Source organism: Ylistrum balloti, unplaced genomic scaffold (assembly GCF_031769215.1).
Source record: "Ylistrum balloti isolate Yb309-2 unplaced genomic scaffold, AGI_CSIRO_Ybal_v1 Utg370238, whole genome shotgun sequence".
Lineage (NCBI taxonomy): Eukaryota > Metazoa > Mollusca > Bivalvia > Pectinida > Pectinidae > Ylistrum > Ylistrum balloti.
Window position 1 is genome coordinate 283,954 of NW_026782194.1, and position 27,868 is coordinate 311,821.

Here is a 27,868-nt window from a genome sequence, read left to right on the forward strand (position 1 = left end):
AAAAAGTCTGCAAGAAAATACGAAACTGAGGTTAGTTAAGAAGTGCTTTCGAATAATGGCGGCGCCAAACAATCGTTCGAATAACCTGCTCCCTGTTTACAATGTGTAAGACAGAGTCGAGAGATGGAAGATGGACACAAGTCATAAAAAAGCCAAAAAGGATGGAAAATTTGACACCCATCGTCCATATAAACTAGGTGATTTAATGTCTCAATTATATGAAGTGGTAGCTCCTGGAATTGAAAACGTGAATGCCATCTTCCAAAATTGACGATTACAATGGTATCAAAACCGGCTTCTACTGTCAGAACCGTCAATCATTTATTTTATTATACTTGGGAGGTGGGAATCATCAGTTTGGTGATGACCAAGATCAGACTCAGTCAATTTATTCATGTGATACTTACCAGTGATATATATAGAGAGAAAATTTAGTTTTTCCTAAGCCATCTGTCATATTGAAACTTTATAACAGCTATCAGAAAACTTCCAATCTGAAATTAGAGCCATTTCTTATATGATCTGAGAAAGGACTCATCTATTCGACTGAAGATTGTTCAGATGGGATTGCATGTTACTGTAGTACATGTATTTGTGACAGACTTAATAAATATCTGTAGTAACCATAAGTATATTGCATCAACCTGTTTACATTAACAGTGTTAAAGGAAACTTATGACAGACCTGCCTTGTTGAAAAAAATGCAGCTAATGAAATAAGAAGAAAATTATGTTTAAGCCATGACGGAGTACATTCAAATGTGCTGTGCTTTTTAAATCAGGTTTTCACTAAGTTCAAAGCAACAAATGAATTTTTTAAAAAGAAGAATTTTTTTCTGATTTATTACATTATGCATGATAATGCATACATAAAGATCTTGCAGAACATTTGTGTTTTTATTTGCAGCTCATCAGACATTATGTATCAGGGCCATCAACTTCAGGCAGAGAGCCATTTTTGTGAGTGTATCTCTTTTTATTTTTATGGTCTGTTAATGAAATTGTAGTCGAAGAACCTTCCAGATTTCATGTTTATTGTATATGAACAAGGGTGAAAATTCAAGTCTTTTAAAATCACATAATATTCTGATTATTTCAACAAAAGATAGTAAAACCACTTATGTGCTTTATAGGAGTTAATATACACTTATGTTGTAATGGTTTCTTTTGAACAACATTACTATGGTCTTGATTACATCTAAGACTTTAGAGTTAAGATCTAACATAGTTTGAAAATCTAACATTATTTTTGTTTGAATGTGTTTATTCTTGTTTACAGGGCTATGTGGAACTCACCATCCATCCACTTCAGAATGACCTGAGAAGAATCAAGATAAACAGCAAACAATGTAGTATCCTTTATTTTCTGCATAAATTACCTGGTATACATAGTGGTCAGGGATTGATGTAGTATCTGGGGCAAATGTGTAAAAAGGTTCTTTTGCCGAGTATGTCTATAACAAACTTGTCATTCGCTGAATTAGTCTGTCGTTGACTTGTCATACACAGTACTATAATATGCGAACCTAACGCTGAATAATTTAATGGTGAAGTTTTTAAAAAATTTTGTAAGATGTAGACATATCTTATAAAGTCATTATTTAGAAAAAAGTGAAATATGTTATCGTTCTAAATAGAATTATAAAATGTTGCATGCACAGAATAAGGTGGTTTCGAGTCGCTTTAATTTTCTGTGGAAATGCATGTTCATATATGTACATATGTTAGGATAGTAACCCTTTGTTCACACCAGTTACACGCCTTAAATAACCAGAAAAAGTTTGAAGGCTCCTGTATATTATTAATTAAGCTTATTTGATAAGTTGTCAATACAGAGATCTTTTAACCTTTCAGGAAATTTGCTATAGATTTCTTCTTCATGTTGTTTTGACATCACTGTTAGGATAAAAATAAAAAATAATCTATAATTAGAATCTATCCTTACAACAATGACAAAACTTCATGGCTTTTGTATCCTTAACCTCGACCAGAACTGTTCCATGTAGCAGTCAATGACCAGTGGGAGGCTCGCTTCCTGTACAATGACCCCACTCTAGAGATTTGTCAGGAAGATGGCAAACAGTAAGTACCTGTCACTGTGTAGAAGTTACCAATGGCATCAATATTTCATGATTTCATATGGACAAAGTATTTGTCTTGTCTGCATCAAATAGCAGCGAATCAAAGACAATGTCATTGTCAGCATTTCACTTTTTTTTGAAGTTTTGTGTTTATTTACATTACTGGAAAAGGATTAATCTAACTTTAACCAAACTTTGTTTTATCTTTAGATCGCATAGTGAAATACATCTATTCTTTACAAAATATTTTCCTAATTTTATTGTCCAGGATCCTTACAATAAGGGGTGCTGAAAAACCTCACTATAAAGTTTTGCATTTAGGTTCATTTCTCATAAAATAGAAGTGCCTTCACAAGGAAAAAAGGTGACAAGGTAGTATGAAGATCATAATTCGTCAAATAGATTAAATGAATTTGAATTTTTTGTTTTATCATTTGTCATGTACCATGTCCATGTGGATCTGATTGAAATTGTCTACAATTCTTGTGCTATGATTATAAATCAAATTGAAATTATCAACAACATTTGTGTTATGATACATTTTGTGTTCTTTCATCATAGGAGGAATCTGGATTTTTTCCAAAACTGCCACTTGAAGTCTATGCTTTCTGTTGACCCTGACCAAGGCAATGGAGAGGTTACCATTAAACTTCCTGTTGAAGTCTTCCCCATCATTGCTGGTAGGAACAACTAAATGTCAACTAAAAACTTTCTGTAAAGAAGACATTTTGATTATCACTATGGTCTGTTTTGATGCCCTGCCTCATTTCTGATATTTTTGAAAGCATCTTTTCCATTACTGCAATAGTATTTTGGAAAAGTTTGGGATGTTAGCAGTAAGTTCTGGTGTGTATAAACTGTATCTTATCTGCTTTAGATAAAACATGTGTCGCCTTCATAACACTGTCGCAACATTGTCAGGGATATATATCCTCTGAATCTGCCTATACCCATATATACACATACACTATGTTAACATCATTGTTCTACAGGCTTTTTTCTTGTTTAAAACTTTTACTGTTGTAGAAGATCATATTGTAATCTTATAGGGTCAAAGGTCATCTCAGAAAAAGTTTCATGGCGATTGCCTGCAGTCCGTTGAAAACAATTGACATTTTCTACTTATTCTGGAAAACCCTTGATCCATTTTCTGGAAAACCCTTGATCCATTTTCAATGAAATTTTGCTTAACCCTTCCATGGCGAATGGTGAATGAAAATGGTGAACTTTAAGGTCCCAATCCACCAGAAGCCTCAGGGGCAGAGCAAAAGGGATCAAATTGACTCCAAGTTCTTCTCAACATTAATATATGGTGGAATCAAATACTCTTTATTTTAATTCAGATGGAGTTAGAATCCTTATCATGGTAGTTAATGTTATGCACTGAACATATTTGCATTAGGTGTACAGCGTAGGCAATGTTGTCTTACTTTGTCAACAGACCTACGTTTGTGAACAACAACATGATTTAAAGAACTCAGGTGACCATTGAGACACTTGGGTCACTCACCACTACTTCCATTCTAAGAGTTTAAGAGACATCAGTCATGTCTTATCATAAATTTCAAATTAGTTAAATGATTATCACCTATAAATATGCTGTATTTTTCATGTTGAGTGAAAATTTATGTTGAGTCATTTGGATAACAAAACAGTTTTATTCATTTTCAGATCTGAGACCAATTAAAGTCTGTATTGAGTTTGCCGTGGAACAGCCAAAGGGTGGAGTACACTTTGTGATACCAGATACTGAGGGCACACTGTCGGAGAAGGCTGCACACATGTTCACATACAGACATGAAAATTCCTCAAGGTCAGAGCTTACAAATTTCTTATGTGAAAAACCCCCTCGTACATTAAATTTTGGGACTGATTCTGAGCTTAAAATTCATTTTGTATATTATCAGATATCTGATATTTGGTCTGTTCAGTTCATATATTTCAGACATCTGATATCGGGTCTGTTTAGTTCATATATATTTCAGACATCTGATATTGGGTCTGTTTAGTTCATACATATTTCGGACATCTGATATTGGGCCTGTTTAGTTAGGGCCCCGCATCGCGATGCGGGTGCCCTATAGTAATCACCTTGTCCGTCTGTCCGTCTGTCTGTCCGTCCGTCTGTCTGTCCGTCTGTCTGTCCGTTTTGCTTTCCGCACGATATCTTGAGAAGGAATGATGAGATTTCAATGAAACTTGCTTATGATACTTGGTACATAAGTCCCTCGCTCAAGTTCGATGTTCGCCAAATTCCGCGCATATTTAATGAGGCTGCTGCAATCTGATTGGCTGAATGTTTTACATGTCTGTCGGTTTCGCTTTCCGCGCGATATCTTGAGAAGGAATGATGGGATTTCGATGAAACTTGCTTATGATACTTGGTACATAAGTCCCTTGCTCAAGTTCGATGTTCGCCAAATTCCATATTTAATGAGGCTGCTGCAATATATATGTTTTACATGTCTGTCAGTTTCGCTTTCCACGCGATATCTTGAGAAGGAATGATGGGATTTCGATGAAACTTGCTTATGATACTTGGTACATAAGTCCCTCGCTCAAGTTCGATGTTTGCCGAATTCCGCGCATATTTAATGAGGCTGCTGCAATCTGATTGGCTGAATGTTTTACAGAGAATATCTTCTGAAGGAATGATCTGGGATTTCTTTAAAACTTGCTTCGTGATACTTGGTACATAAGCCCCTCATTCGAGTTCAATGTTCACCCTGTCCGTCTGTCTGTCCGTCCGTTTCCCTGTCCGTCGATCCATATATTTGTCCATCTGTCCATTTTCATTGGATTTTGATGAAAGTTGCTTTCAATACTTGACACCTGTTCATATATTTCTTAATATTAAGAAACTCAATCATAAGGGGTAGGTATTATGCGGGGCCCTTCCTCGACAATGGTCTAGTTCATATATATTTCGGACATCTGATATTGGGCCTGTTTAGTTCATATATATTTCGGACATCTGATATTGGGTCTGTCGGTCAGACATAAGTGGTTTTGCTGACATAGGCATTTTTTTAAAAAGTGGCTTGAGATGCTACCTATCCATAGAATTAGGATGTAACTTTAAAAAACTAGAGCCCAAGTAATGATGCCAATTACTTTCTCACATTTTAATTTTTAGTTCATCTGAGACAGCCTCATAGTGACCTATGACGTCTTGTCTAGCGTTGTGCATTTTTTAACATTTTTACTACTATAGCCGTGATATTATAGCTTCATTTCCATCATAGTGGGAGCGGAGACATATTGTTTTTTTCTCATTACTGTTATATAAAAGAAGCTGATATCAATTTTCTGATAGGCTATGGTTCCCCTGTATTGACACATACTCCGAGCCATGTACATGGAAGATTGAGATTACCTGTGACCTGAGTATGACCGCGGTCAGCTGTGGAGAACTTATCGAGACAGTCTACACTTCAGACAGAAGGAATAAAACCTTCCACTACTTTCTGTCAATGCCAACTGCTGCACCAAACATTGCAATGGCTGTGGGGTAAGAATCTAGCAGATTATCAGTGGTGAATTAATGGTTAAAAAATCTGGATACAGAAAAATATTTGTTGAAGGATGATGTTATCTATTCTAGTACCATACATGTATGATATGAACTGAACCATAGGAATGTATTAAGAGAACAAAAGTTTCATTTTCATATTTCATAATATATCAATTTTTTTACTGTGACATAACATTAACCTGTTAGTGTTGGGAAAAAATGTTTTGTCTATCGTTATCTCTGTATAAAACATTTCTGAAATCTTTATGTGTATGTAAAACATTTCTGAAATCTTTAAGTCAAAAAAATTCTGAAATCTTTATCTGTATGTAAAACATCCCTTACTTTTTTCACTAAATCATTATACTGCAGTGACGTTCCCCTGATATTGAGCATTATACTGCTGTCAAATTACATTGGTAGTAAATTTGATGTGTCACCAAAAAGATTTCAGTGCTTAAAATGATTAGTATTTTCAAAAATTATTTGCTGTTCAAATCAAGTTTATATCCATGTTCATACATTTGCTCAGTGAGTTATCATTACGGTATCTATAACGATAATTACAAAAACAATTTTTCCTCTGATTTTTATGAATGAGGTGATTGGTAAGTGGACTTGGTAGGATTAAACAATATCCTTTGGCAGTTTTCTCTTTAAGGTGAACTTTGAAATTATTTATTTTGTAGACCATTTGAAGTACTAGTTGACCCCAACATGCATGAGGTCACCCACTTCTGCTTACCTCATCTCACGGATCTCCTCAAACATACCACCAGTTATATCCATGAGGTAGGCTGACTCCATGTTTACATGGTGTGAGAAATTGTTTAAAACGGAACTTATAGATGTTGTATCTATATCAAATTTCAAACTGTCAGTGAAAATATTTTGTGAAAAGTTTTTAAATAGCTTGTCCCATCAACCTTTCAAAATATCACAACAGAGGCAGACAAGATTTCTTTTTATCTGTATTTTCTAAAAATGGTTTAACCCAAAGTTTTCAATTATTGCATATATTTGTGCAAGAGATATTTTTGTATAAATTGTAAAGCATCTGATTTGTCTGACTTCATCCTCCATAATTAGTATACTTTTGAAATTGTGTGACTTGTGGAACTTCTCAAACTCCACCACTGGTATATACATCAAACTTGGCTGGAATGATCTTAGAAGGATCCTGATCTATGTAGTTATCTCCCTTATGATGTCAGTTCTTATCATAATAGAAATTAACTCATTCACAACTGACTTTGTTTTATTAGGTTTTTAATTTCTGTAACCTGGAGAAAAAATGTGCTTGTAATTATTTTGATGAATCTACATTGAACCCTCCATAATTATCTTGATGAATTTGTACTTTGTACAGGCGTTTGAATTTTATGAAGAGCTGTTGTCTAGTAGAAACCCCTACTCCTGTTACAAACAGGTGTTTGTAGATGAAAGCTACCAAGACTCCATGCCATATGCCACCATGACCATATTCAGGTAAAAATTAAAGAGGATATCACAGTTTTTATCAAAATAGTGTATTGAATATAGGACTTGTTATACTCTTGTGACAAAGTTGTTGGAAGGTATATAAGGATCATACGTATGCTTGTAATGTCTGCAATATAACTATAGATTTTAAAGTTGATGTTGTGATTTCATCATAATCAAAGTAAACTTGACAAACCACTGTCCTTACTTTCATGTGTCAGAAGGGTTTCAAGAGTCACGTTCATCCGCTCTCTTTTGTCACAGAAGAATTTTTAAGATACTAATGCATCATGTCTTGGTGTTGGAAAGAAATTATGTGATGTGATCAACCATAGGAACAGAGGATGCATATATGTAATTGAGTATTTTAGAAAAGTGTACTAACACACTAATCAGTTAATGTTTACAAAACTGTTTAGCACCAACCTCCTCCATTCACCACGGATCATCGACCAGACATTGGAAACACGTCGTATACTGGCTGCTGCTGTAGCAGAACAGTTCTTTGGCTGCTTCATCACAATGCAATCTTGGTACGTTACACTTTCCACTGAGATGTAGATTCATAATTTAAACTTGAATAACAGCTTTGTCAACAAACATGGCATTTACAGTGGTTATTTGAAAAAATGTTTACATTTTTACATAAAGTTTTCCTTTGTTAATTTGATGAATTTAAATTTTGGAATTAAACTGTAAGATGGTGGTGATGATTCTAACTTCTTTGTATTGTTAGATTCTGTAAACGTACATATTTCAGTGGTGATTTTATTTCATTGTTTTAGTTCTTTTCATGCTGAAAATATTATTCTAATTCCATTTTCTTTTTGCTGTTTATATGGAAATTATTGTGGATGCATGAATTGATCATTTCACCAATTTAAATATATTTACAATAATGTTGATTGCAACCTTTTGACAGTTCTGACATGTGGATAACAAGGGGCACGGCAGGCTACCTCACAAGTCTGTTTGTGAAGAAAACCTTCGGAAACAATGAGTACAGGTACATAATAAACAGGGTAAGTAAATACAGTAGTTTTTGGATGGAGTTATTTTGCAAAATGGAACATTTCATGAATTTACGTTAATGTATCTTTGATATTTAAAAAGAACTCATTTCAAATGTGACATCGATTTAATATTTATACACCCATTTTGTTTTTGATTTTAGGACCTAAAGGAGGTACAAGAGTATGAGAACCGTGTGGGTGGAATACTGTTGGATCCTTCCTTAAAAGACTGTAACCACCATTTCTCCATACGTAATCCCCACACGCTATCACCCAAGTATATAGAGGTCTTTTCAAAGAAGGCCTACCTTGTCATGCGCATGCTTGAAATCAGAATTGGAGCTCAGCTTCTTATACAGGTAGGTTGTAGGTTAGTGAGTGGTTCTATTGAGGGTAAGGACACAGCCATTATATGGGTGAAACAAGAGTACAGACAGGTTGCTTATACATACAAGATAGGAAATGAAGACACAGCCATCATATGAGTGAAACATGCGTGCAGGTTAATGATACATATGAGGTAGAGTTGTTGACACAGCCATTACATTGGTGAAACAAATACGTACAAGGTAGTGACTGTTGACTCATCCATATGGGTGAAACATGCATACAGGTTAATTACACATAAAAGATAGGAAATGAGGACACAGAATTTATATTTTAAAACAATGAATTTGTACTGAAAGCTGCTGAACTTTGTTATAAGATTAACAATGTCCTTTCCTTTTAGGTTTTCAACAAGGTATTGTCATTAGCATACTCTGCCTCTCAACAGAAGTTCATTGCCAACACCTGGAACAATATGTGTGTGTCTACACACTCAGTAAGTAGTACAGTTGTCATTCAGTATTTACAGCCGTAAACAATCAACAGTGTATAGTTTATCATGGAAAGTATTAAATTTGATGAAACAGTCTATACCGATCGTCTGCAGTGATGCTGTATACTGTAATTCTAATGGAAATATGTGCGTAGTGCCTTAGTTAGCTGAGTGTGTTATTGCAATTCACTCTTCATATTAATTGCCCTATAATCTTTTTATAATGCCCATCTTACTTATTTGGAAGCAATAGGTATTAGGTTTTAATTCTAGTTCAAACCTGAGAAAAATCATTCAAACATTTCAACAATTTATAAATATAAGTACCTTTTATTTTTCATAATCAAGAAATTTGAATTTGCAGTCAACTTTCCTATTTATATATGTCATACATGTATATTACATATATTAGATAATATATAGAACATAATATTTTATGTTTGCCAGTATGTTTAACATAGCATTATTTTTTATTGACAGTGTCTGAAGCTGATCTCCACTGTGACAGGGAAAGACATTCAACCCTTCCTAGATCTCTGGGTGTATCCTTGTTATTTAAGCTTACAGAAAATATATGTCTTTTAAACAATTACTGAAAACCAACTTTCTTTCATACAGGATTTGCTTTCTCAAATTTAGGATCAAAGTAAAACCACAAAAATTAATCAATTAATTAGAACCAAGATAATGAACATTATTGGGTATTGTAACATATGTTGTTGATGAAGTATGAAAAGTCGTTTCGGTCTATGAACAGCTCACCTGTTATGTCCAAATTAGCAACTAAATTCAACATTCAACTTGTATAGTGATTTACTTAAAATATGTACTGATAACTACAATAATTTTCATAATACCATGGTTTCCTTAACTTATTTTGACAGTACTCAGAGTGGGTGTGCCAGATTCTTTGGGAACTCTGTTTTCAACAGAAAAAGGAATGTTGTTGAACTAGAACTCAAGCAGGACCTTGGGGCCAAGGGGTCACTGAAATATGTGGTAATGTACAAATATTAGACATCTGGGTCTCACAAATGTTTGGTACATGTATCCACTATTTACCTGGTAAATAACATTAAGTTGTCAAGGATTACTCTAACAATTTAATTGTTTACTTTTAACATTCTAGGTTTAAATGTTTGATGGAATACAAGTAATGTAGAATTGCTATGTTATGAATTATAGATATTTAATATGCTTGATGGTGATGATTTTTTTAAAAACATGGTGATTGGTTGTTGTCAGGGACCTCTGACTGTGACTATACAAGAACTGGATGGATCCTTCAACCATACATTTAAGATTGAAGAAAACAAGACCAAATTTGATATCACATGCCATTCTAAAAGCAGAAGGTATATATGCTGAGGAGAAACACATGCATGCATGACACCAAGGCTGAATTTTTAATTTAATCACGATTATTATTATTTCCCAATATGTAGCTATATGAAGCAGCAATATTAGTGTCCTTCAGTTACAGTGAAATCTGCTTGTTATGATACTCTGTTTTCCAGATAAAAACACAATAGATGATATATTATAGTAGATGAGTAAGCTTTTAGATTGTGAGAACAGGAAGCATGACAGTATGATAGGAACCTGATTTCTAAATGAAAACAGAATAAAAAAAAACGTGTTATGATTAATAAATAGTGGAATCCCTTGAAAAATATAGGTTTACGATGATTCTGGATCTTCACCAAACTTTGAGGGATAAGTGTTGATGCTTTTAGATGTTCAAACAACTTTTTTTGTGATTTGACAAGATGGCTGTCATTTTCTGACACCTGATTGGTTAATACTTTTTTACCTGTAACTTTGTTCTATTCGGTGCATCACGATTACAATTGGTGGGAAGGATAACTATAGGAAAGTCCCTAGGATTGTGTAATAAATATGCCAGTCACCATAATGGCTGCCAAATAGAGGCTTCTGGTTGGTTAAAATTTAGACACTATCTGATTTTTATGAAATTTGGTATGGAGGTGAAATATGACATCGAAGCACCATGGTGATGTCAGTTTTCTGACTGGACAAAATGGCAGACTAGGGGATTATTTGAAAATTTAATTTTTATAGTTGTACATCAGGGTTTCCTGCCAGTGTCAAGTGTATTGATTGAAATTTTCCAAGGTGTACACCAGTGTGTTCCACAGACCTTCCTTTCCAGTACTGATGTACTTAGATAAGCATCAATCACAACTGAAGGGGTAGCATTGGGGACTTATGTAACTGAACTCCTGTTACATTTGTATCAATTAAAATGTAATTGATATTGATCCTGGTAGCTGCATTTTTAATCATCATAGGCACAGTCATATCGGGAACAAGATAATTTATAGTTTCACGTTTAGTTCTGTTTCTAAGAACTGAGTGTAACTGAAGGCAGAATAGATTAATGTAATGCACTGTTCAACCAGAACAATGTGTTAATCATCAGCATTTTATCAATTATCATGATTTGCTGGATTTGCAAAAATAAACAATGTTACCTGGCACATTGACAAAACCATTTTGCCACATGAAAAGCTGTGCGATCATGTGACAATTATATATCATGCTACTTAAGCAGTTTTTGACAGAAAATTTCGTAAAATTCTATGTGATAAATCTTTTAACTTGTTTTTCCATAAGTGTATTGAAGTGAATGAAAATATATACTAAGTGGGTTTTGCTGTACAATGAGACAGTTGATTAAATTGCTTTCAATATAGGATGATTTTCATACAAAAAATTGACAAAATCTGATTTCAGAAACAAAAAAAAGAAGATTCCATTAATGACAGCAGAAGAGGTAGATATGGATTTGAGTGCCATGGAGTAAGTATGCTAACTATAAACATTGCAAGTCACTGGATATATCTCACGGCTACTAATCATGTAGGCTTTTTCATTTTCATATGTCTTGGTTCATAAGTTTTTGTCTATATTCTCATTTAAAGCTATGCTCTCCCCTGAATATATGCTTGAATGTAGAACCATTTAACCAAAACCTGTGTTTTTTACCAGTGTAACCCTACTGTACTATAGGAGGGGCTGTGGGAGCATGTAGTTTTACCCATGTTCATCCTGTTGTGAATCAACATCATTTCTAAGTGATTTTAAATAAAACTTTCTACAAAAGTCAATAGAGACGATACCTCACTTGAGTCTCTGTTTCAGGTTCCAGGGTAAAGATTACCATTTATTGATATCTATAGAAAACCTCCAACCATTTCATAGCTATTGTGTTGACACTTCAAGCATGGAAGTGTTGGCACTCATGTACCACCATCATTTTCTGATTAATTTGATTGTCACTAAAAGTATCAGATGACTAGGTTGATGACCATTAGGTGTTTAATTATAACCTGATATTTTGAGAATTAGGGATGGCAACTTCAATACTTGTCAGGTTGACTTCATTGTTTGCAAGTACTTCCAATTATTTGACATACATGTAACTAACGCATTAAGAATTTTTTCTAGAAATTTTATGTATTTCAGATCTAAGGCATTTAAAGGAGGCAAAACTTGGACATCTTGTCAAATTTTTATAATTCTTGTTTACGATAAAAATTCCATAACGTTGGAAAAGAGTGACAGGCATATTTTGTGTAAATAGTGATACCATTGTTTTGTAGTGCTGACTCTCCCGTGTTGTGGTTGAGAATTGACCCAGACATGCACCTACTTAGTCAGGTAACCTGGGAACAGCCAGACTTTATGTGGCAGTACCAGTTGAAGTTTGAGCGAGATGTGGTCGCACAGAAAGAGGTAAGGAAAGTATCTGTCTTGTCAGAATTCATTTTAGAAGTCGAGTACAGATGTCTCTCACATAAAATGTCTCCTGGAAGTAAAGCCGGGGCTGTTATGTTAAACCTTAAACATTGGTGCAAGAAAGACTTCCAAGTGTTTTTGTTGCTTTTAAGCACAAGTCTGGTGTATTTCTTTATCATTGCTTTAAAAAATGCTGATACTTAAAGAACGTAAAAATGATGCATTAATTCCTTACATTACTTAACAGGAAACTGAAAAACAACAATCTGGATTGGAAAAAAATAAAAATAAATAAATAAAAAAAAAGATAAAAAAAAAACCTGGATTGAGTTAATGGATTTTATTTTGTATATCTTAGGCTATTGTTGCATTAGAGAACTACCCAACAGCTGCTACTAGGAAAGCTTTGACAGACACATTAGAGAATGAGCACTGTTTCTACCGGGTTCGCATGGAGGCCTGTCTCTGTCTGTCAAAGGTGAGTATTCCACACTGGAGAATGAGCACTATTTCTTCTGTGTTCGCAAGGAAGCCTGTCTCTGTCAGATAACATGTGATAATGGAATTAATGTCATTTGCTACCATTTGAAATGTTAAATAAATGTATAAAGATTGTTTGTCGTCTGAAGTTTTTTGTTATTACAGGTAGCCAATTCAATGGTCAATAACTGGGTGGGACCTCCTGCGATGATCACTATCTTCCGTAAACTGTTCGGGTCACATTCCTGTCCGAACATCGTCAGACAAAACAACTTTTCCAAGCTACAGCATTACTATCTTCTAAAGGTAGGAACTCAATCTGTATTGTAATTAATATTAAATTGAATAATAAAATACTGGCAGCTTATATTAATTTTCTAGTTGTGGCAATTTTCAAAATTTAGAAAAAAAAGGGCCCAACAATTTTTTGTGATATCTGAAACACCTTGCTCTAAATTCTGTATTTATGTATTTTGTGATATTTTTACCATTGTAGACCATCCCTTTTGCCATGGCCCACCTCCGGAGTATCCAAGCCATCTGTCCCCAGGAAGTTCTCCGCTTTATTCTGGAACTTTTCAAATACAACGATAATAGCAAAAACAAAGTATGTTATTGTTTTTTTTTGACCAGCTTTTCACCAGTCCTTAATATGTATACCTGAACAGGCTTGTACATCAGTCCCTCATAATTAATCATTATGTACTGATATTTCAGTCTATTAATATAGTGTAATTGTACAGACTCATAAGTCACTCTAGTAAACATAAACACATATATTATACACAGTATACTCAGTTAGGAGTGTTTTATTTATATACAATGTTAATTTCCAGGTATACTGTATCGATTCTTTACAATTAAGCATGTCATGATGTCAACAGAAATGTATAGGTATATTAATGTGTTGTAGTACTCTGACAACTACTACAGAGCTGCTCTGTTGGATTCTCTAGCAGCCACTCTGACTCCTGCTGTCACTATCATCACTGGTCTTGGGTAAGTTGTCAATCATTTTACACTAGCTTAAATTCAAATATAGACTGAATGTCAGAGAAAGAGGCTCAATTCTTGGACACTGTGCTGTAGAAAGCCAATTTTCTTATGGAAAACATGAAACATCCACTGTAATGATGTTACTAATCCATTTCATTCGCAACAGGTTCGGGATAAGTTGATTTTTATTCGTGTGAAATGTCTACCGGTTTCGCCCGAACAGTGGGCTTCTTCAGGACAGAGTATAAACAATTTTTTACCCCTAAGGTACTGAAAATCGGGAGAAAGTTTTCATTGTTATTTATGACGTCTTACAATAGACATCACATGATCATAAAGTAACGGTTAAAATTCTATGATATTCCTTCACGGTTACTGTTATCATTTTTAGTTTAATTTTCGGAATTAACAGTGAAAAAAATTTTTAAAGTTCATATGCGATAGTTTCTAATATGGTGGTACAAGATATAAACATATGTATATTGCATAGTCATTCTTCTGATCTTAATAGACTAGTCATCATAGACTCGTTCATCTAGGCACACCGTCGACGTAGACTCCGACTGGTAACCTAACCTCCGGTAATCGACCGTAGACGATATGTTAGAGTTTGACGCTGTATCATCACTATCAGATAATTCCAAGTCTTTCTTTAGTTCTTCTAGTGCTAAATCCAAAACCGGTCGATAGTTTTTATGGGCTGGTCCGACTGTGTCGTATGGGCCCTCCGCTGGTTTCAATCTGAATTTCACTTGTTGTAGTTGTTTCTTTGTCAGCACCTCGAACGGGCTCTTATCCTCCGGTTTAGTTGCGTTCATTCTGGTGTCATCCTGGAAAATTTCAGGTTCCACTTGGTATCCTGGGTGTTTTTTCTTTAAATGTTCTTTGTACGCCCCTTTCCTTCCATAAGTATGTTTACAAATTTTGCATCGGTGCCATGTTTTCAGCATGGTGTGTACTTTATCTGCATGTCTTCTCAGGTTTTCTAAACTTGAGTACGTTTTGCCGCATTTTATGCACAGTATTCTCGGCTTTACTTGCGTCTTTTGATCTGTTGCCTGTTTCCTTGGTGTTTGTTTCGTACGCGCCATCACGATATAATATTAAGACCTTCTGGCTGCGTTGTTCTCAATATCCTGATCCAACTCTCTTCAATTCTCAGGCGACGGTTGTTATCACTGACGTTCGATAACAGACCGGTGACTATGACGTCACTGGTACTGTGACCTGGCGACGTGAAATGTCCCGCCACCGGCTTGTCTGGGTGTTTGTTAATGATGCTATACAGATGATTGCGGATGCGTGTATTTATCGTCGTCGATGTTTGTCCGACATACTGCATACCGCATTTTTTACATGATATTAGGTACACCGCGTTCACACTTTGGCATGTGATCTGTCCCTGTACTTTATATTCTGATCTGGTAGTGTGACTTGTGAAGTGGATAGTGGGTTTCATATGCGCACATATTCTGCAGTTTTTTCCGCACGGACAACTGCCCGGTCGGATAGAGTCACAACCGTCGCCTGAGAATTGAAGAGAGTTGGATCAGGATATTGAGAACAATGCAGTCAGAAGGTCTTAATATTATATCGTGATGGCGCGTACGAAACAAACACCAAGGAAACAGGCAACAGATCAAAAGACGCAAGTAAAGCCGAGAATACCGTGCATAAAATGCGGCAAAACGTACTCAAGTTTAGGAAACCTGAGAAGACATGCAGATAAAGTACACACCATGCTGAAAACATGGCACCGATGCAAAATTTGTAAACATACTTATGGAAGGAAAGGGGCGTACAAAGAACATTTAAAGAAAAAACACCCAGGATACCAAGTGGAGCCTGAAATTTTCCAGGATAACACCAGAATGAAACGCAACTAAACCGGAGGATAAGCGCCCGTTCGAGGTGCTGACAAAGAAACAACTACAACAAGTGAAATTCAGATTGAAACCAGCGGAGGGCCCATACGACACAGTCGGACCAGCCCATAAAAACTATCGACCGGTTTTGGATTTAGCACTAGAAGAACTAAAGAAAGACTTGGAATTATCTGATAGTGATGATACAGCGTCAAACTCTAACATATCGTCTACGGTCGATTACCGGAGGTTAGGTTACCAGTCGGAGTCTACGTCGACGGTGTGCCTAGATGAATGAGTCTATGATGACTAGTCTATTAAGATCAGAAGAATGACTATGCAATATACATATGTTTATATCTTGTACCACCATATTAGAAACTATCGCATATGAACTTTAAAAATTTTTTTCACTGTTAATTCCGAAAATTAAACTAAAAATGATAACAGTAACCGTGAAGGAATATCATAGAATTTTAACCGTTACTTTATGATCATGTGATGTCTATTGTAAGACGTCATAAATAACAATGAAAACTTTCTCCCGATTTTCAGTACCTTAGGGGTAAAAAATTGTTTATACTCTGTCCTGAAGAAGCCCACTGTTCGGGCGAAACCGGTAGACATTTCACACGAATAAAAATCAACTTATCCCGAACCTGTTGCGATTGACTTATATACTTTGGTTTCCCCTATTCCTTCAATCGCCCTGCATACCGGGTGGTATCCGGGCAAGGGATATAAAGAACCAACGGAACCTTAATAAAAGTCAAGGCGTTGGCTCTACCCCTGGATTTACGTAATCCATTTCATTGTTATGTCAGGATGCTAGCACACCCTACATCAGTACACTAATGATATTAAGAGAACATGCTATTTATTAGCCCACCATCCTCGAATGGTTTGCTGTATAAATCACCTTTTGTCTGTAGCTATGGTTTGGCTTTCCTTAAAAAATTGTTGTCATTGATATTTCTTCAGAAGTGCTGGATGTATCATTTACAAATTTCATATGTAAGTTTCTCTTGGTCCCTAATTGTTTGTTTTCCTATTTTAGTCTGCCATGTCACACGAGGTGGGCTGATCAGATAAGTTATTGTGAGTGGTCAGTGGTCCATAAGCAGTTCTTGTTATCGCTACTCCCTAGAAACATTCCTTGGGATTTTTTTCTGAACTGTCAGTATATATGTCCCTTGGTCCCTAATTAGTCGTGATTTTCTGATATATCTGATTTCAAGATGGCCACCAGTAGTCATATTGGGATTTAGCAGGAAAGTTTGATATTTTTCCTTTTCCAAAACTATCAAAGGTGATTAGTGTCCATCTTTTAATTGCTGTGTTGATGTTGAACTTATTTTTCAGACGAGCATATCTAGTGTTGATGATGGTTCTACTGTTTGCTTTGTTCCCATCTGGAAATGTGACATTACTTACTGATATTTACATGACAGATGTCGTCCATGAAGACATTTTGCAGGAAAACCTGTAGGTCTTTTCCTCCTTGTACCATTTGAGGGGTCTCTATAGAAATCTTTCCTTTGTTCATATTTTACCCTAGTTTCATAAAATTTGAGTTTGACTTAGGATTCTTTCGACATGTTGGTATTGTGTGTGTTATCATGAAATACTGGAGTAATATTTATGTAGATTTCTGTTTGTGTCTTATTGTCCTCGGTCAGTGTTCAGAGTAAATAATTAGACAGATGACAAAAGAAGAGAAGAGATCAACTTAACATAGACTTGATACAGAACTTATGCTGGTGGATGCCCAGATCTCTCTGGGATCTTTTGTGTGTAATAAGGAAAGAATTTCAATGGACAATCTGTCATAGAAATTTTACCATGCGTTAATTCTACAGTGAGGGTCCATCGATGGACAGCCTGACAACAGAGACGAAGCAGATCCTCGAGGAGATCACACGCTGCCTTAACCTCGACAAATTACTGCCATGTTACCATCACACTGTGACTGTCAGGTGAGGCAATTTACTTTCACACTGTGACTGTTAGGCAAGACAAATTACCATCACATCGACCCACTTGAAGAAATTTTTTAAAATCCTTTTTCTGTAGGAATTGCAGGATTATGTCTTGATTTGGTCTGAAGCATCCTTGGGTGAGGGAGACTTTTGTATAAATGGATTTGCTGACCCCATTTGGGCAGAGGGGTGGGGGGCTAAAGGGGAAATCAATATAAATCTTAAGAATTCCTTTTGTACAATTAAAGTGAAATATATGCTGTAGTCGTATTTCACTGTCCTTAATTTGTCCCATAATGAGTCCCATAGTCTCCATGTCGGTCAATATCTTATGCCATTAAGAATATGTTTTCTAATTTTGCACATGCATTCCTAATGACATTTAACTCAATTGTACCACATTTGTTCATCAACACCTTCAGTATTGCAAAATATTTTAAATTGCATGTCCTCACATTTGTTTTGCTTTCATGAATGGCCTCCCATGTTGGACATAGTGTTTTTCTAACACATGTTAAATTTATGTTATTACTTCAGCTGTCTTAAGGCAATCAGGATTTTACAGAAGTTTGGCCATTTGCCAAGTGATGTATCATTGTTTAAGAGCTACATGCAGTATGGTGTGTTCAGGAATGTAAGGATTGCTGCTGTTGAGGCTGTGGTAGACTACATCAAAAGTAGGTGAAATATTCTCAATTATTAAATTCTGTTGAGGCTGTGGTAGACTGTATCAAGAGTAGGTGAAATATTCTCAATTATTAAATTCTGTTGAGGCTGTGGTAGATTACATCTAAAGTAGGTGGAATATTCTCAGCTGTTTAAAACTGTTGCGGCTGTGGTAGACTACATCAAACGTAGATGAAATATTCTTAACTATTAAACTCTGTTGAGACGTTGATAGATTACATCAAGAGTAGGTGAAAGATTCTAAACTGTTAAACTCAGTTGAGGCTGTGGTAGATTACATCTAAAGTAGAAAGTTTTTATCTCACAAGTCAATTTAACTCTGTAACATAATAGAACTTTTATCACAAACAACTTACTATAGAGATTCATCTATTGTAACTGGTGGTGGTGTTTTACACTGTTTTCTGGCATCATCATGAAACAATTTCACTATGTTTATTTATTTTCAGCTGATTGTAAACCTGAAGAACTACACTATCTGGTTGATGTTATAGAGAAAGATCCAGATACTTACTTCAGGTATAAATACTTTATTGTATAATCTCATAATTTTGTGGTTGTGCAAAAATGTGCACTTTTGTCGGCTCTTAATTTCGTGGATAAATCCACAAATACTATAATCCTTGTCTAGTTTTATCAGTTCATCATTTTGTAAACATTTAAATTCATGGATTAACAGTAACTATGAATTCAGCAAAAATAAAACCACCACAAAAAATAATGTTCTTACAGTATACTGTAGTCTGAATAGGAAATGGATAGCGTCACACATGTCTTATGTATGAATAGAGAGCAATGATATTATATAAAGAAATTAAGTTTTTTGTAAGGTAAATTTTTCAGAAACTATTTAAGAATAAATTTGTGCTTAGGTAGGGGTGTTTGGTAATATGCTGACATTATGACTGTAGTACTGTGTGCATTCAAACATGAGCTTTAGACCACTTTACCATATATGGGTTTAAAACACAAGGTTGCAGAGGATGTCTGTTAAGTTAATTCATACCTTGGTTTTCCCTTATAGGTTAGCCTCCAGCATCTGAAACAAGTTTCATTTTTTAAGTGACATGACAGTAAAAGTTATTGTCATTTGTTGATCTTGTAAACAACAGTAAGTAAAGGTTGAAAGCTATGTATTCTACTTCTTTCTCCTTTCATGTATTCAGACACGTTGTCATCAGAAAACTGGTACAGAACCCACCCTTCAAGCGCGGTGAGCACAGCCATCTACATACACAGGCCTTGGTGGAACGGCTTTGGAAACTCATGAAGTAAGTGTAACAACATGGGTTATTGTTATTGGGAGAGGGGACAGGAGACCATAAATACCTACCCATATCAATTTCATGGCATCTTGTCTGTAACTGATGACATTCTGCTAGGTTCTTCATTTCTTTGGTGAATTAAGTGAAGTCGACAAAAGATCACTGAAATACATTAGAAGTTAACTTTTCAGGGTTTTAATTAGCTCCATATGACCATTAACAGAAATTCATTGACTTATTTGTGTGGGAGTGAGGGCGTTCCAATCTGAAATTCTGATGATTGTCACAAAGATGTGTTTTAGTATTCAATGTAATTATTCTGTCTTAAACATCTTACAATGTGTCCTAGTCCAGCTGTGTTTAGTAGATATTGGTACTGTGTATTCTGTCGAAGATGAATGTAGATATAAACAGTCTACCTACCTATCTAATTAAAGTGTAAGGCATTAACAAGATTTATCTTTGTTCTGGTTTACAATGCGATGAAATAGATGTGTTGATATGGTTTTGAATCAGTTGAAGATCACTTGTTAAGAAAGTATATAGGACAAGAATGTTACAGTTAAAAGGAGGAATTTGATGTGTTTAGAAATAGATTTGGTATCCCATTTTGTTTCTTTTCCAGCATCACATTTTCCCATGATAGTCGTTTGAGGTGTGACATTGCTGACCTCTACTTCACCTTGTATGGCCGCACACGCCCCACGTGTCTGGGGATTCCTGAGGTAAGTCACAAAACACAATTATAGAAGTGACCTCTACTTCACCTTGTATGGCCGCACACGCCCCACGTGTCTGGGGATTCCTGAGGTAAGTCACAAAACACAGTTATAGAAGTGACCTCTACTTCACCTTGTATGACTGTACATGTTCCATCTGTCTGTGGATTCCTGAGGTAAGTCACAGAACACAATTGTAGAAGTGACCTCTACTTCACCTTGTATGACTGTACATGCCCCACATGTCTGAGGTAAGTCACTTAACACTGTTATATTTTAACCTGTAGAGTTTGTCAAGAATTTCATCCAGAATCAATGTATCACTCTAGGGATTTTATTTCTTAACTGTGTTTTCCAATAATGAAAAAAATTATTGATTTAACCCATTGATTTTAATGGAATTTGAAAAGAAAATAAAGAAAAAAAATGTTAATTAACATATATAATGTTTTATGATACTTGAAAGTAAAATTATTCAAGTTTTCAAAATTTATATATTTGACTATTAAGTGTATATTGATAAATATAATATTTGATTTAAATGTTTGTAAAAGTGTAACTAGATGTTTCTTATTCTGTGAAAATCTAACCCGAAGGGTCTGATTATGCTTCGTCCGTCGTCGTCCGCCGTGCGCCGTGCGTCGTTGCGCCGTGCGCCGTGCGCCGTCCGTAAACTTTTCATTCAAACGACTTCTTCTCAAATACTACTTGGCACAGAGGATACTGGCATGGAGCTCTACCAAGTTTGTTCAAATGAATGACCTTGACCCACTTTAAAGGTCACAGGGGTCAAATATGTTAAAATCTTTAAACAACTTCTTCTCATTAACCAAAAGGCTCAGAGTGTAGATATATATTTGTTCAAATGAATGACCCACTTTAATGTTAAAATCTTTAAACAACTTCTTCTCAATAACCAAAAGGCTCAGATTGCTAAATGGGATAATTAAATGAATGACCTTGAAAACTTTCAAGGTTCAAATATGTCAAAATCTTTAAATAACTTCTTCTCACATACTAGAAGGCCTAGGGTGCTAATACTTGGCCCATAGCATGCTGGCATGGAGCCCTACAAAGTTTGTTCAAATGAATGACCTTGGCCCACTTTATCAAAATGTTAAAATATACAAAGGACTTCATCTCAATAAGCAAAAGTTTAGTATATTTTGTAGCATGCTATTATTTAAATGAATGAGAACAACTTTGTATCAAATTGATAAAGGCCTATATACTTATAGCATGCTGGCATGGAGCCCTACAAATTTGAATGACCTTGGCCCACTTTAAAGGTCACAGGGGTCAAATATGTTAAAATATACAAAGGACTTCATCTCAATAAGCAAAAGTCTATGAGTGCCGATATGTCTGTAGCATTAGGCTACCAAATTTGTCAAGGTCACAGGGGTCAAATATGTTAAAATATACAAACGACTTCTTCTCAACAAGCAAAAGTCCATGAGTGCTGATATTGGGCCTGTAAGATGCTTGGAGGAGAGGCTTCCAAGTTTGTTCAAATGAATGACCTCAACCACTTTCTAGGTTTGGCTTGCTTTTTGTCAGATGACCGTTAAGGCCCATGGGCCTCTTGTTATATAAACATGTTTAATTTTGACATCTATTCCTCCTGGCATGGTCATACTTGTCTTAGGAATTAGGTTAAAAAATGTTTATAATTGTGTTGTTAATGATATAAATTCAGTATTTTTCAAGTTGATGTTTTTTTAATTTGTAGAAGAATTGTAAAAATTACTGAAGTATTTGGGTGAAGTGCAAGATATTGTATTATAATAATAAATAATAATATACAACATTTACATAGCGCACTATCTATTTTGACAAAATACTCTAATGCGCTTCACAATTACATAATAATCTTACTACAAAATTTACAGAACATGTATAACACAGTAATCAACATATGTAACACAGTAACCAAATCAAGTAAGTAGTGGTGAAAGTATGTATATACAGGACGTCTGCGTGAGAGTCTAAAATGCAGACGTAAACAGGTGGGTTTTAATATCCCTCTTGAATTTGGCCAGGGATTTTGACTTTCTAGTAGCAGATGGTAAGCTGTTCCACAAAGTGGCCACTACCTTTCCAAAGCATCGGTTACCATAAGTCACAGTCCGAGAGTTCGTATAGCACAACAAGGATTCTGTCTCCGATCGTAGTGATCGTGACGGCCGATAAACGGTGACAAGTTCCTGCAAATATTCAGGAGCTGTTCCATTTATTGCCTTGTATGTATACATCAAAATCTCGCACGGGCAGCCAATGCAATAAGTAAAGGACTGGTGTAATGTGGTCCCTCTTTCGAGTACGGGTAATTAGGCGTGCTGCGGTGTTCTGTACCCTCTGCAGGCGGCTCATAAGTGTATCAGATACACCAACGAGTAACGCGTTACCATAGTCTAACCTAGAAGTAACAAGAGAATGTACCAATGTCTTGCATACATCTGTGGTGATGAACTGACGGATACCCCCAATGTTTCTGATTTGGTGATAATTGATATTGAATTTTTTATCATTTTGTATATGGAACCATGTCTATCCTGCGAAAATCTAATTGTATAGGAGATGGGCTTATTATGTGGCGATATTGTAGTCTTTGTTAGCATTTCAACTGAAGCAAAATACCAGGCCTAATATCAGAAAAGGAGATATTACCAAAATTGAATGGCCTTTCAGCAGATAATTACCAAAACAATACAAAACATCTTTATATTTGATTCACAGAAACTTCGTTTTGTTTCAGAGTCTGGTTGTGTTCAATCTCAAAGAGAAGAAGGCAAAATTCAATCCCTCTGTGGTACCAGTGGAAATGGAGGTCAGTGATTAAACTCTTCATCACGACATAAAGCAATGATATGATGGAAAGTTAAACAATGTATTAACCTTCTACAGTCATGGCTGAACAGACCTTTCACATGCCTTGCATCATTTGGTTAGAAAATAAAAATCTTAATCTCACTGCCAGTAATTCAGTTCTCCTCAAAACTATGTCTTGAAAAAAGGAAGAAAGAGCCGAAACTCTGTATGTATTACAGACAGAATTTGTCTACATTTCCTAAATACATAAACAAATAGAAGAGTTACTGTCAGAATTTCTGTCTTGCCTAGATAACTATTTATTATGTATTTGATGAAAAGAAGAATTGACAAACAGTTATTCTCAGATAAAATATTGTTGCTGTCCTGTCAGCATTTTATCCAACTAGACATCACACCAATCAAAGGTTAGAATGCTATATTTGTGAATATTGAACCTTTTTCCTACACTATTTGATAGCAGATGACCGAATATTCATAGATTAAGAATTACGTTGCATAAAAAGGCCACAATTTCACCTCTCAGGCAATGTTTGAAGATGAAGAGGAAGTAGATGATGTGGAAACAGAAAATGTAGCCATGGAGGTTGAAGAAGGCGAAATTCTGGACCCAACAGAAGTATCAGTTTCTGTCCCTGTAGAGACAGATGTACCACATGGACAGAAACGGCCAGCAGAGTCGCCCCTGGACCTGGGACCTGCGACCTCATTGGAATTGAATCCCACCCTTGAGTCCTCCATCGTGGAGAGCAACACTGAGGCAGGCCAGAGCGAAGACAGCAACACTTCCTTTAAACTCAAAATCAAGGTCAGCTGCACGTTACATTTTCTCTGTAAATAATTTCGTTTTATGAATGGAATGGCAAGTGGTTGACCATTATAAGGTGGAGGTGCTGTCAATGCTTTCTGTTATCCATTACAAAAACAATCATGCATGTATTAATTAAGCAGTAAATTGTCATTAATTTGATTGATAGATAATTGATTATGGTAAATTTTGCATTATGCATGTTTTTGAATGTAAGAATGTTTCAGCGTCAGTTATTAGTTGCCTGTCTATATTAATGAAGATTTTCCCATATTCATTTTCAGAGATGTTATAAAAGATATAATTCCTTTGCACTGAATGATTTGCCTGGCATGACACTGGTACCAATTGGCATGTTGTTGTTGCAGCCTAATTGTCATCTTAATGTTGTGTTGGTTGATTGTTTGTGGTTTGCTAACAGATTGGTGGTGCATCAGCGGATAGTACCCCTTCCTTCCTACCCTCAGTGAGGGAGGAGATCCGTCCACAGCTACCTCCCACGCCATCCTCAGCTCCAGTCTCTGCATTTTCTTCTGAGTTCTTCAAGGTTGTTGGGGTACAGCATGTCTTTATGAGCTTAAGCTTACATTAGATTCAGTCGCGGCATTTAGTTTGATCTGCAGGCAATAACAGGAATAGTTAATGCACATAAGCTAGTAGGAGAAGCAAATGTGGTTTGTACAAGTCATGGTCACACCAGTAAGGAGAAACAGCAATTGTTTATTGTAAAGATATAACCTGCGATCACACATGTTAGAAGAAACAGCTATGGTTTTGTGTAAAGATAATGCATGGGTCACACATGTTAGAAGAAACAGCTATGGTTTTGTGTTAAGATAATTCATAGGTCACACATTTTGGGAGAAACAGCTTTGGTTTTGTGTAAAGATAATGCATGGGTCAAATATGTTAGAAGAAACAGCTATGGTTTTGTGTTAAGATAATTCATGGGTCACACATGTTGGGAGAAACAGCTATGGTTTTGTTTAAAGATAGCTCATGGGTCACATATGTTAGAAGAAACAGCTATGGTTTTGTGTTAAGATAATTCATGGGTCACACATGTTGGGAGAAACAGCTATGGTTTTGTTTAAAGATAACTCTTGGGTCAAATATGTTAGAAGAAACAGCTATGGTTTTGTGTTAAGATAACTCATGGGTCACACGTCTTTTGGTGTTAAAATAGAATTTATGGGTAACACACATTATGGGAAATAACAATGGTTTGATGTAAAGATAATAGCAGTAGCTGTAATGTCACAGTCTAGATAAAACACATGATGTGGTGTATCAGTAGCAATGTATGTCAGTTTTTTATTAGGTCACCTGAAATGAAATTTCAAGTGTCCTATTGCGGTCACTTTTTGTGCGGCGTTGTCTGTCCTCCATCATAAACAATGTACATTTACATTTTTCTCAATAACCAAAAGGCCAAGGGTCATGGGATTGGGCCAGTAGCAAGCTGGGATGAAGGGCTGCCATGTCTGTTCTAATGAATGACCTTAACCTATTTTGAAGATCACAGGGGTCAAATGTGTAAAATCTTTTGACTGCTTCGTCTCAATAAACAAATGGTCCAGGGTCATGATATTGGACCAGTAGCATACTGAGATAAATGGTTATCACGCTTGTTCGAATAAATTACCTTGACCTTCTGTCAAAGGGTCACAGAGGTCAAATATGCTAAACTACATCAACAGACAGAGGTATCAATTCCGTTTAATTTAAAATTAAGCCATCAAACTTAGAAATATATAAAATTTTTGTAAGTATGAATATATCAGTTCTGTTCTGTCTGACCATATGCTGGGGCTTGTGGACAGGTTCTGAAACTGTCCAAAGACCTGAAGACCTCAGGTGACTGTTAAGGCCCATGGGCCTCTTGTTGTCATTCATTTTGCAGTGAATAGATAAAATACCTAACACCAGATATGCTTGAAGTTAACCTTACAATCTAACTTCAATATTTCTACAAATTTAGATTTTTTTAAGTTGTCTGTGATGTCAACTTTGATTTGTCATAAAAATTCAGTTTTGGTTGAGATTCTTAATTACTAATAACTAATTGACTAACACATTTAATGTTTTGCATGTTTTTTATGTAGCTGATGTGTTAATATATATCATGGTTAGAAAATTAATGTGTAGTGTGATCATTGTGGACATTCGAATACATCACCTTTCCTAATGTATTTTTTGTATGAAATTCCAATTAATTCAAATAGATTCATTGCTTCTTATTTAAATAATGAATGATACATTTTTTTATTTTGAAGAAATCATTGTAGAAGATTTTATTACATGATAAAGTAATAAAGGAGACCATGATTTCAGGTTTAGTTTTTCATTTTTTTACGAAATTAATTTAAGAATGAAATCTGTATGTTAAATATGCATCGTAGTTTGTTTGAAATGACAGAAGTAATTATTCTATTTTTAAAAGATGAAGGCAGAGGAGGACTCTGTCTCGAAGGTATCTGTCCAGTCCATTCCTGCTCCACAAACAGGAGGCTCTGTTTCCATGGATACCATTGGTAGACTGAGTGAAGATTCATTGTCTCCCATACACTACAGTACTGGTATGTCTACAAAATCACTACTTAAAATTATTTTATCAGGTGAATGTTTTGTCAAAAGCAGTGAGTGCACTTTTGATATTTTAAGATTCTGAGCTTCCCTATGATAAATCAGTTAATGTATTTTATGAAACTATTGAATATACAAGCAGTATTTCAGTGATTGTACACATATCAAAGCTGTATAATTGTCTACAATTATGGATAATTTTCAGAGACAAAAGGAGGCAGCAAACCACCGATGTCCTTTGCAGGGTTGTTGCCTGGATCTCAGACATCAGGAGGTGAAACGTCGATACAGACAAATCCAGACGATCCATCTTCTAGCAAATCACACAAGGCAAAGAAAAAGAAGAAAAAAAATAAACACAAACATAAACATAAACACAAACACGATAAATCAGAACGTGATCGCGAGTCATCAGAACGGCCCAAGGACGCTGCAGGACATTACAGCTCGGAGACAAGTACTATTAACTCACCAATAGTGAAACTAGACCCTCCAAGTTCACCCGAGTTTGAGATTATATAAGGCACTATGGTTACAGGAGAATTTATCCTCTGCCACTAAAAGTGTTAGTGATTAAACTCATTTATATAAGTTAACTACAGTGTACTAATGTCAGTGTGTGGAGAATGTCTCGAGTCGGTCAACTCCTGAAAGAACACAGTAGTCATTGTGTGTGTAAGAGTGAAGAGATGTCAGAAAGTGTTCCATTGATGTGCTAGTCACTTTCTAAATGATGAAAAAGTGTAAGTATTTTGAATACTTAAAAGAGGGAGGTAAATTGTTTTCTTAACTATCATACATCTTGAACAATTTGTATGTTTCAGTCTACACTACTGTAAATGTGTATACTTTATCATCTTCTGTGTATCTGCTTGGTATCGTGATGAGTATGTGATTGATTTTAAAATCAGGAGTATTCAAATTAAACTAATACAAGAAATATTAAGATCATGTCTCAGTTTTCTTTTCATGGTGTTTTA

General features: G+C 35.5%; 1 protein-coding gene across 1 annotated transcript; it reads left to right on the plus strand.

The window, feature by feature from the left end:
• The first annotated feature begins 92 nt into the window (after positions 1 to 92).
• LOC132552125 (transcription initiation factor TFIID subunit 2-like) lies at positions 93 to 27,820 on the plus strand. Its single transcript, XM_060216264.1, has 31 exons — positions 93 to 197; positions 907 to 959; positions 1,279 to 1,351; positions 1,991 to 2,081; positions 2,642 to 2,760; positions 3,752 to 3,893; positions 5,397 to 5,591; positions 6,284 to 6,386; positions 6,964 to 7,082; positions 7,496 to 7,609; positions 7,999 to 8,098; positions 8,251 to 8,448; positions 8,820 to 8,912; positions 9,390 to 9,451; positions 9,794 to 9,908; positions 10,155 to 10,264; positions 11,667 to 11,732; positions 12,536 to 12,668; positions 13,030 to 13,149; positions 13,317 to 13,457; positions 13,648 to 13,758; positions 14,065 to 14,150; positions 17,872 to 17,988; positions 18,529 to 18,668; positions 19,128 to 19,197; positions 19,845 to 19,949; positions 20,569 to 20,668; positions 23,421 to 23,492; positions 24,021 to 24,302; positions 26,746 to 26,881; positions 27,094 to 27,820. Exons 1-31 carry the CDS (start codon positions 131 to 133, stop codon positions 27,408 to 27,410), a joined length of 3,750 nt encoding a protein of 1,249 aa, XP_060072247.1. The 5' UTR covers positions 93 to 130; the 3' UTR covers positions 27,411 to 27,820.
• The last annotated feature ends 48 nt before the right edge of the window (positions 27,821 to 27,868 follow it).